Raw genomic sequence first — 10887 nt, forward strand, 5'->3', positions numbered from 1 at the left:
TTTTGTCGCCCCCTCAGTTGCGTTGCGCACGCGCGCACCCTGCGACGATACCGCCCTTGCCAACCACGGCTCCGACAGAGACAAGTCCTTTTCCCGCCTCGCCAGTAGCGTGCCCCGGCAAAGCTGCTGGTCTGTGCCTACTAGCATCGCCGCTCGCCCTGTCACCTCGCCTGCAGTGCCCTCGCCTGCAGTGCCCCCTTCCTTCCTTCCTACCGCACGCTAGCCGAGCCGCCGCACCCAATCTGCCGCCTGACGCGACCAGACCCGCGCTCGCCCTTGCCAATCCTTCCCTCCGGCAAAACCGCACCTGCACAAGCTCTGTCTTCAGTGCCCAATGACCAAAGACCCTATCCTCGAAGCTCAGCTTCGCCGGCCAATGGAGGCGTCGACCAATCGCCGCCACGGCAGAGCACCCCATTCTCTTCGACCTGATCCTCGCGCTGCCCGGACTCCTTCTCTTCCGTGCAGCTATAAAAGGGAGTACCAGAGCCTCTACCAGAGTTCCCTTCGCCATCGTTGCCTCGCCGCACCTTCCTCTGTTCACACTCAAGCGCTGTCGCATAAGCTCTTGAGGAACTTCCCCTCTCCGCTCAAACCCGCTTTTTCGAACCCACCAGCCGCTTGTTTCCTCCGCACGGTGCTAGAGCTTACTTGTTGTCCACAAGAAGCACCGCCGCCGCTGGAGCACCGTCGGACCCCGCCGCCGCCCAAGCCTTAGCGCCTCACAAGTCCTTCCGCCTGAGTCTGTTCCTTCCTGACCCCAAGACTTCACCAGTAGGCCTAAAGGTAAGCTGCTGACCCCTTTCCGGTTCGCCCGACCCCTTTCTGGTTCGCCCGACCCCTTTTTCCGTCTCGCCCGACCCTGTCTGTTTCGCCGACCCTTGTCCGCCTTGCCCGAGGGCTCGGCTGTATCTTTTTCTTTGACCCGAGGGTATCTGTGTAAAATTTTGGGGACTTCTCTGTGTTAAGTCTGAGGACCCCGGTACAGTTATTCCTTAGGTCTGAGGGTCAGATCATAAGTTTCTCCCAATCCGACCCTTTTATCTTGTTCTCTATCAACTGAAGCTTGGAATTCCACACCTTTTCCTGTAGCTTTGCTACAAGTTTCTAAGCTAAAGTGTGCAAGTGTTGTTGAAATAACCGTCTAAATGTTTAACCCCTGCATTTGCACTTCCGTGTAGAACTAAATCTCGCCGACGGCACCTACGAGCTGCATCCGGTGCCAGAAGACGGAGCGGTAGCTGAGCCGCCGACCGCAGGAGCTGAAGCAGAACCCGCAGAAGACCAGTTTGCCTCCGCCCCACTTGAAGGCAAGCCCCGGAGCATGACCCCAACTTTCTAAACTTGCGCATGCCTTCTTTTGTGTGTATGTGCATTTACGTTATAGGAGTTGGTTGAAACCATAGATGCATGACTCAGTTCCCTTGATCTGAACACTAGCATGATAAGTCCGAGTAGTTGCAATGCTTAATAGGACTTGATAAAAGTCGAGTGATTCCCTGTCACTCCGAGTTATAGGAGTTGCTTGTTTTCCTTCTGGTTACAACTATAAGGACGGTGGACGGGGCAGGGCCTTGTGATTTTTTTTTGGTGGTCGATGGATCGCCCCGTCTGTCTACTTGAATCTGATTAAGGTCTGAAAGTGGTGGTGTTCGTGATCAAGTGTTTGAAAGTACTAATCTCATACCTAGTATGGATGGGGAAGCCTAGTACTTGATTGAACCTGGACATGAGCAGTTCGATCCACTGTCTCTGGAACAGAGTTTTCCCCTGCGGCCGCATGTGGTGGCAAGTGTGGTCACAAAATGGCAGAGGCCGGGTCTGTGGAACATTGCACCAAGATAAGTGGGCCCGACACGGGTCAGGGGATTGATGGGGACGGCCGACACATGAAGCGACCCTCGGTGGTGCGCGGATGTTGTGAGATTAGGTTTGTCATGCATGGTTAAGAAACCCAAATCGATTCGTCTGCCTCTCACAGTTTGAGACTACTTGATCGCTATGCTACACTGAGTAAAGATGGAACATGATAATGATATGAACTTGATGCTTGATATATATCTTGTTTGGAAACTATGTCTGCTTAGCATAAGTTGCAAATATAGACTGGTTAATGAACTTAGAACCGGAGCTAAAATATTGAAAGTAAGGACCTACTGTAGTTGCATTTGGCAAAACAAACCCCTCAGCCAAAGAGCCTTGCATGTCTAGAAGTTGGTGGAGTAGTTTTTCCCACCGGTCGGTTAAGTCTTGGTTGTGGCATCTCTTTCAGGTGAAGTTGAAGCTCCTGAGAGTGATGCTGTTGGCACTTGGCTGCTCCAGCTTCCTCCTAGGTGGACGGTCGAGTGGGATCTCTCCTCGGACAGTGAGAAAAGGGATCACTGATGTCCTGATTGGCCTCATCAGGGACATCCGACCCGACGCTAGCTTCCGCCATTCTGTTTTACCTTTTCCGCTGGATTTTCGAACCAGTGTTGAAATAAATTGTTGAACTTGTTTAACTTGGATGATCTGTTGTATTCTCTAGAACCACTCACTTTCGTGTGAGCTATGCTAACTCGGTCCTGTATAAGTGGTTTTATCGGATGAAATCTGACGGATCGTCGAGTTAACTTGATTAAAGCATATGATCGCATGTTAGGCGACTTAAATGTGCTTTAGCTAAGTTAATCCGAGGTGTTTCCGCCACAGCGCCGTCCCCCTCCCCGGCGGCCATGTCTCGCTGGCCGCTATGTGTGGGGTGCTGCTGTGGTGCCACTGGCCGGGAGGAGCCCATATCGGGTGGCCGCGCCCCCTCTCCGGGTCTCCTGTTGTCCCGGCGGCTGGCCTACCCTCTTCTGCCAGCGGAGCTGGCTGGTCGATGATGTGGCAACGTGATCCTTAGGCTTCATGTCGCTATGCTTCACCGGCTATTTTGGTGGCGCGTGTCCTAGGGAGGGAAGGGGGTGCAGGCGAAAGTCGTATGCCCGTTTGCAGGCTGATGACGGCAACGCCCTCGGGCGTCGTCTACCTTCTTGAAGGCGTCATCCGTTCCCCATTTTCATCCCCTCAGATGAGCTTTCCAGGTGAAAACCTAGACCATTTGTCGGATGACGGCGGCACCGGTGGTGTCGCCCCCTCCTTTGAGGCATTGTCTTGGAAGCTCTACACCTGCCGTGGAATCATGGGCGGCGTCGGGTCTTGGCTTGGGGGCGTCGGGTCTTGGCTTGGCGGTGGCAGCGGTCACTATTCCGTGAGTAGATGGTCCTTCTGTACCTGGCTTCGCTCGGTTTTGCCCATCATCACTTTGGTTGCTTAGGTCGCTATAATCTAGTGGATGCTTTGCCACCTGGGTTGTATCATTTGGGTGGATGCTCATCGCTTCTTGGTTCGGGTGGATACTTTACCGCCGCGGTTCTTTAGCTAGCAGATTGCCGCCGCTGTTCCTCAGCCGGCGGATACTTTGCCGCCGTGATTCTGGTTGCTTCGGCGGATGCTTTGTTGTCATGGTTTTAGTGTTGTGGCGGATGTTGTGCCGTCATTTTAGCAGCCTTAGTGATGTAGTATCGCTCGGCAGGTTCTGTTGTAAGGTTGATTTGGGCTTTTTAGGTTTGTGGGTTTGAGTGGAGTTCCCTCCCCCATTTTTCTTGCTATTCCTGTTTCATGCCGGGTCGCCTGCCACTGGCTTGGTGGAGCTCTGTAATCAACTTAATAGCCTTTGCCTATTAAGATTTGTAACAATTGTTTTGCTCTTGCTCTTAATGAAATACTCCCTCCATCCCACAAGAACTGTTTTTTTGGAAAATTTTAGATGAGATAGTAGCAATGCTAAAAGTCCAAAGTACCCCTAATAACTCTTCTTAATCGGATGGATTACCGAGTAGAACTAATTATGCACGCACGCTTGCAGTAATTGTCGGACCTATTAACCTTCCTTATTTAGTGAGTCTAGCTCGAATATCGATGGTGGGAGTAAATGATCGATTCGTTAACTAGGCCAGAAGGTATTATGAGGATATTTGTTGGATTGTCTAAAAGTTACATGGATACTAGGATAAGTTTTGAAAACTAAACAAATTCGTGGGATGGAGGGAATACAGTCTTCATGGGACGGAAGGAGTACGCGCTAAGGCACGGTTGCTAAAGAAAATAGTGTATCCCTCTGATCAGTTAGGTAGTTCGTACTAGCTACGGAAGAGGAACCGGCGTCAGCAACGGCTTCCCGGAGAAGAAGGCCTCGAGGTTCCCGATCATCAGGTCGCGGAGGTCGGCGGTGGACTCCTCCGTGAACACGGCCTCGTGCGCCGTCAGCACGACGTTGTCCATCTCCCGCAGCTCCGGCGGCACGTGCGGCTCGTTCTCGAACACGTCGAGCCCGGCGCCGGCGATCCGCCCTTCCCGCAGCGCGGCGATCAGCTCCTGCTCGTCGACGTTCCCGCCGCGCGCGATGTTCACTACGACACCGCCCGGCCCCAAGGCGTCGAGCACGCGGCGCCCGACGATGCGACGCGTCGCGTCGTTGAGCGCGCACGCGACGACCAGGGCGTCAGAGTCCGCGGCGAGGGCGACCGCGTCGGGGAAGTAGCGGTAGGGAGCGGAGGCCTTGGGCGCCCTGGAGTGGTAGGAGACGACGCAGCCGAATGCGTCGAGGCGCTTGGCGATCAGCGAGCCGATGCTGCCGAGGCCGATGATGCCCACGCGCTTGCCGCTCAGCTGATCGATCAATTGCAGAGGAAAAGATTCTAATTTGTTTCTAATTGTGCCATTGTGATTTAGTATCCAAGAACTGAAAAGGAAGAAAGAAATGAACCTTGGATGTGAGTGGGTAGTACCCCTGCGCCAGCCAGAGCCCGGCGCGGACGTAGCGGTCGGCGGCCGAGACACGGCGGAGCACGTCGATGAGGAGCCCGACGGCGTGGTCGGCGACGTCGACGGAGAAGATCTGGCCCGCGCCGGCCACGGCGACGCCGCGGCGCGCGCAGCCGGCGAGGTCGATGTGGTCCACCCCCGCGCCCGTGGTGACGACGCAGCGGAGGGACGGCACGGTGTCCAGGAACGCCGCGTCAACGAGGATGGCGCCGCTGGCGACGACGAGCGCGGCCCGCGGCGGGTCCGGCTCCGCAGCGGCGGTGGCGAGGAAGGCGCGGAGGGCCGCACCCGAGGCGTAGAAGTCGAGGACGCGGAAGCGCGCGCGCAGCGCGGCCGAGAAGGTGGCGTCCGAGCGCCGCAGGAGGAGGAGCCCCGGCTTGGCGGCCGGCGCAGCCATCGGATGGTTTGCTTTTCTCCCAAGGATCGGATTGGACTGCCCGGTGAGCGGTGGATGTGAGGCCACCAGAAGCAGAGTAGGCCGCCACGTTCGCCGTCGGATCGCGTGCCAACGGTCATCCTAATGTAGAAAAACAGTAGTAGCAGCGACAAGACTTGCAGCTCAGCAGCTGCAGTTGAGTGATGCTGGTGATTCTCTGCTCTTAACTGTTTCTTCTTGTTGACACATTTTGTCCTGGTTCTTGGAATATTATATCATAATCGACCATGATTTTTTTTGAAAGTTCTAATCGATCGACCCGAATAAATTGATTGGTCCCGACTGTATCATCAGCCAACCCACCCACCACACCATCCAAGGACGACTTGAGGTTGTCGCTTCTTCCCCTTCGCCCCCAACAGATTCCGTGCTCTCAGCGATCCAAGGGGAACCCCCAAGGATGCCGCCGCCGGCGACCAACGCGGCGGACTCGGTCGCGGACGACAAGCCGCTGGTGCTACTGGCGCAGCCGCTGTTCCCGCACTTCGCGGCGGCGCTGGAAGGCCGGTACCGCTTCGTCCTGGCCGCGGACGCCGACGCGGCCGCGGCCGCCGAGGCGCGGGTGCTTCTCGTGCCAGGGCTTAAGGTGGTGACCGCCGAGCTCATCGACAGGCTCCCGGCGCTGGAGCTCGTGGTGGCGACCTCCGTCGGGGTGGACCACGTCGACCTGGACGCGTGCCGCCGCCGCGGGCTCGCCGTCACCAACGCCGGGGGCGCCTTCTCCGTCGACTCGGCCGACTACGCCGTGGGACTCGTTGTCGCCGTGCTGCGCAGGGTCGCCGCCGCCGAGGCGTACCTCCGGCGCGGAAGGTGGGCCACGGACGGCAAGTTTCCGCTCGCCACCAAGGTTAGTTTGACTTGTCATCAAACCATGTCAGTTCCTTCCTTCTTGATTGACCACGCAAAACTCTGGCATGTAGCCCCGTGCTAGAGATTTTTAGTCTATGATGATACAAATTCAGGCTACGGTGCCAATCGATTGGTCTCAAATAAATTCAAATTAGAGTAGAGCCCATAGACGGTTCTCAAATTTGTCACACTATGTCATCCGGGTTCCAAACTCATAAATTGCAGATTTAGTCCTATTGCAAGTTTAGGGAATGGGATGACACCCGAACCTAAGTTTATAGGGCTAAATCTGCAATTCATAAGTTCGGGGATCGGGATGACACAACATGACAAGTTCGAGGACCACTGATATAGTTTACTCTTCAAATAAATTCTAAGGGGGGACAATAAATCTTTTACAATAGAAGTCAGCCTACTTCAAAAATATCCTTACTCAAATCACTACATTTCTAAAATATATGTCATTAGTTGCACATGTTCAAATTAAACAGTTGCTTGTGATCACACTTCTCACAGCTCTGGCCTCGTACCCTCGGATCTTCCTTCATGGGTTTTTGCCTTAGAGAGTACCTCTGAACGCCGACGTCATGGATTCCTTCGTTACTCGAGGCTCTGATCCCTCTTTGCCCGGATCCGATGATACACGCAACTAGTTTCTGCTTCCCTTAGTTTTTGACCTCTGCGGAACAAACAATCGAAACAAATACTGCACTTTTACGTTAAACATGAAACATCGAAGATGACCATAGCCAAATCCGTATGACTGGAATTTGCACATAAACCTCGAGCACTTAGTCAAGAGCCCCAACTTCCGAAGCTTAAAGAACCTTGGACCATGCCCTTTGCTTAGGGATGTGAGGTTACAACATGGGTAGCTGTTTCCGACGTCTAAGGATGATGATTATTAATGGGTGCCTACAAACTAAAAAGACAACGGGGCTCCCTTATCTGACACCATAAGACATTCTTTTTTATAATTTTTTTGTAAAGTCTTAAGGAAGAAAATTGAAGAAAAGCTCTGATTTATTTGCAAAATTAAAAAATAGAAAAGGTAAGCTTTGTTAACCGGGCCGGGAGCATGCAGCCCACGAGCGGACATGGCCCACTGAGCCCAGGTACGATGAGCAATGGCCCACTGAGCCCAAGCAAGATGAGCATTCAGCCCACGTTCCTTCTTGATTGACCACCCAAAACTCTGGCATGTAGCCCCGTGCTAGAGTATGAAACACGCACAATTTTTAGTTTTCCTATACCTGAGTTATACAGTATGATGACAGGAATTCAAGTTAGGACCAAAGAATTTTTTAATTTTAAGTTATGTAGTATGATGGTAGAAATTCAGACACCGTGTCACAGGACTCATATCGATCTATGCATAAGCTGCTGATTGCTTAAACACTAAAAAGACAACGTTTCTCGCTAATCTGACACCATAAGACATGCATTTATTTTTTAAAATTTTTGTAAAGTCTTAAGGAATAAAAAGCATGGAGGAAAAAGTGAAGAGAAAGTTTGGGGAAGAAAATTGAAGAAAATGTTTTAACGAAAAGTTTAGCTGGTGAACGAGTGAGGTTGTCATGCTAGGTGTCCAAGTTTAAGGAACGAGGATAGGAGTAATAATGTAGTATGGCGTTTAGATCGTTGGATGTGGAGAATAAGATGCGTACTTCCGGCAACGCTGCTGACCTCAATTATCATCAGGGAACTGAAGATGACTGCATCATAGCTTATGTTGCTGCAATAGAATTGATGAGCTACTTCCTGTTGTTCGAACTTGGGCACAAAGGATCAGCTCTGAATTTTTTTTTCAAAGTAAATAAAAGTAGAAAAGATACGCTTTGAAATGGACTTCTCTGGGCCAACCTCTCTCCTGTGAGTGAGAAGCAATAGGCAGGCTGGGAGCATGCAGCCCACGAGCGGACATGGCCCATTGAGCCCAAGAAGGATGAGCAGAAAGTGCTAGACTAGACTTGCCCGGATAGTATTTGCAGCTGCTGCACGATCGAACAGGAGGGAAAGAAAACTGAGCAAAATTTGACACGATGATTCATTGATTTGGTGCAGGTGAGCGGCAAGCGCGTGGGGATCGTGGGGCTGGGCCGGATCGGCTCGCTGGTGGCGCGGCGCCTCGCCGCCTTCGGGTGCCCCGTCGCCTACCACTCCCGGTTGCCGAGGCCGTCGTCTCCGTACGCCTTCTTCCCGACGGTGGTCGCGCTGGCGGCGGAGAGCGACGTGCTGGTGCTGTCGTGCGCGCTGACGGAGGAGACACGGCACATGGTGAACCGGGAGGTGATGGAGGCGCTGGGCGGGGGCGGCGTGCTAGTCAACGTCGGCCGCGGCGGGCTGGTGGACGAGCCGGAGCTCGTGCGGTGCCTGCGGGAGGGCATCATCGCCGGGGCCGGGCTCGACGTCTACGACAAGGAGCCGGACGTGCCGCCGGAGCTCTTCGCCATGGAAAACGTCGTGCTGTCCGACCACAGGGCCGTGCTCACGCCGGAGTCCATGGCCGCGGCGCTGGACATCGTCTCCGGAAACCTGGAGGCCTTCTTCGCCGGGAGGCCGCTGCTCAGCCCCGTCACGCTCTGAACTCACATGATCGGGGCGGCTCCAACTATATGGTGCAAATAAAATTGCATTGCCTCTTTCTTGACAGGACGGTTTCTATGGTTCTTAACTTTGCGTCCGTGGTTCCCCGTTTGATCAGTGATGAGGTTCGCCCATCTTCTTTCTTTCAATCGAATCGGAAGGAGCAACATAAACAGGTCCAAATTTAGCTTCTAATGGGGAGCTCAATGTGAGGAATGAAACATCTAGACAACTGAGAACACATTTTCCACGGAGCTATGAGACGTGCTCAATATGTATTGAGCCGTTGAGGAGTTATATGGAGAAAAAATAGAGTATAGAACCGAATGGGAAGATAATCAAGAAAAAGAAATTATAATAATCAAGAAAAAGAAATTATCTCAGAAAGGGATGGCTAGCCACGCAATTTATATGCAATTATCAGTAGCTAAATTTGCAAAAAAGAAAAACAATGAAATTATAGTGTTCCAATTTATATTTAAATTAGTGCGAAGCAAAATACCTAAAATATAAAGAAACGCCACTCCAATAATCGAAGTTCAGGAAAAATAGTAATGAAAGAGTACATCAATTTTCATATGGACTGAAAAGAAAATTAAAGAATAGTCCACCATACAATTCCTAATAATTGAAATTTCAGAACCCAAAAAGAACAAGCCAAGCTTCCGTGATTGCACTAGGGAAGGACGGCTGCATCCCACGTGGCACTATCATCATCCTAGCGAGGCATATATAGGCACCGTCACAATGTCGGGCATTTACTCACTTTCCAAATAAAGGTAGGTACTGTCAAAACATCTCTGATTTTGACCAAGCTGAAAAATATATTAACAACTACAGTAACAAATAAATGTACTATCAAAACATCGTTCATGGCAAATTTAATGAAGCTAATTGGATGTTATAAATGCTAGTGTATTAACTCGATCAACCTTACAAATGTTTGACTTAAGATAAAAGTGAACTATAATTTGAAAAACTGATAACAGAGGGTCATACTACGAAATCGAAATGATTCATATAATCATATGGACAAAGCCAATGGGTAGATTCTGCACTTCAACAATCGAATGATTGTTGCAGTCCTGCTGCTGTCACCACTGGTCAGCTTCCTCCCAGAATCAATATTTTTTCCCCTTGAAACAATCCCCTTATGTACTGGACTAAATTTTAGTCCCCCTTATTTGGTTTCAGTGACTAAACACCATTAAAGTAGTTGAACAAAGATAAAACTACCTCTAATCAATGCCTTGGGGATGTCGGCGGCGTGTCCATGGCCGGACGGGGCCTGCTCCGGCGGTGGCGTGTCCAAGTCCGGGCGACAGCGTGTGTCATGCTTTTGTGGTCCCAGTCGTTTGCCATTCCTTGGAGGTACTAGCATCAAAGAGCTTGTCCGAAATAAGAACCGTGACAAAATGCATGAGCATTGAGTACGTGTGGATTGGACCAAACGGCGAGTCACTGTCTTTCGCTTTCAGTACGTGATGCACGGACCAGGCATCCTTTTCTGCTCATGGATACACGTATAGCACTACCACAATATGCGTAGCTTCCGAGTGTCGATTACACTCGGGAAAACAGAAGATGCACTCGGGGTAGAAGTTCCCGATTCTTCAAGACACTCGGCATTTTAATCTTTCCCCGTGTTTTCCTTGGCACCTGGGATTGTATTTGACACACGGGAACACTTGGGGACTTAGATTCTGGTAGTGTGGCCTGCACCTATTGTCCATAAGCAACTTATTACATTTATGGTATTTTGTATCTTTCATTAGTAGTTGTTGATGACGTGGTTGAGGCGTCGGTGGTAACTTCACCAATCTCAAAATATAATGATCCAATTACTTAGAGGTGTTCATAGGAGTAGGATCTGTATATGTTCATGAAGATCAGTATTGTATTTGAAAAAAAAATGATTATTGATGGTCCTAATTATTGATGCTCCTACTAACGTGTCTTCCACCTTGGCACTATTGCAGTGTCGTGAAATCCTCATTTGTGCTACTAATCAGTCACGCACCACAAAGCCAATACGAACGGGAATGATTATTTGTGCCACTGTTGAAGCTGGCACAAATAAGGGATTATAGGGATTATGCCTGCCAGCGGGGAAATGGCACTAGCACGGATAAAGCATTATCCGAATCAGTGCTAATCCGTGCTGGCAA

General features: G+C 51.1%; 2 protein-coding genes across 2 annotated transcripts; one reads left to right on the forward strand and one right to left on the reverse strand.

Moving 5' to 3' along the window:
* Nucleotides 1-3972: 3972 nt before the first annotated feature.
* Nucleotides 3973-5352, reverse strand: LOC117862546 (glyoxylate/hydroxypyruvate reductase HPR3). Its single transcript, XM_034746038.2, has 2 exons — nt 4790-5352; nt 3973-4692 (listed from the first exon to the last, which is right to left on the reverse strand). The coding sequence occupies exons 1-2, from the start codon at nt 5243-5245 to the stop codon at nt 4168-4170; spliced, it is 981 nt and encodes a 326-aa protein (XP_034601929.1). The 5' UTR covers nt 5246-5352; the 3' UTR covers nt 3973-4167.
* Nucleotides 5353-5539: 187 nt separating this feature from the next.
* On the forward strand, nt 5540-8868 carry LOC117862547 (glyoxylate/hydroxypyruvate reductase HPR3). Its single transcript, XM_034746039.2, has 2 exons — nt 5540-6131; nt 8198-8868. The coding sequence occupies exons 1-2, from the start codon at nt 5685-5687 to the stop codon at nt 8717-8719; spliced, it is 969 nt and encodes a 322-aa protein (XP_034601930.1). The 5' UTR covers nt 5540-5684; the 3' UTR covers nt 8720-8868.
* Nucleotides 8869-10887: the final 2019 nt, after the last annotated feature.

This window comes from Setaria viridis, chromosome 7 (assembly GCF_005286985.2).
Source record: "Setaria viridis chromosome 7, Setaria_viridis_v4.0, whole genome shotgun sequence".
NCBI lineage: Eukaryota > Viridiplantae > Streptophyta > Magnoliopsida > Poales > Poaceae > Setaria > Setaria viridis.

Excerpts from the sequence above, each read along its gene's own strand:
- LOC117862546 (XM_034746038.2), bottom strand. The coding sequence starts at position 5,245 with ATGGCTGCGCCGGCCGCCAAGCCGGGGCTCCTCCTCCTGCGGCGCTCG. Across the intron at positions 4,693-4,789 it reads ACTACCCACTCACATCCAAG|CTGAGCGGCAAGCGCGTGGG; the intron begins GTTCATTTCTTT and ends TTGATCGATCAG.
- LOC117862547 (XM_034746039.2), top strand. The coding sequence starts at position 5,685 with ATGCCGCCGCCGGCGACCAACGCGGCGGACTCGGTCGCGGACGACAAG. Across the intron at positions 6,132-8,197 it reads AGTTTCCGCTCGCCACCAAG|GTGAGCGGCAAGCGCGTGGG; the intron begins GTTAGTTTGACT and ends GATTTGGTGCAG.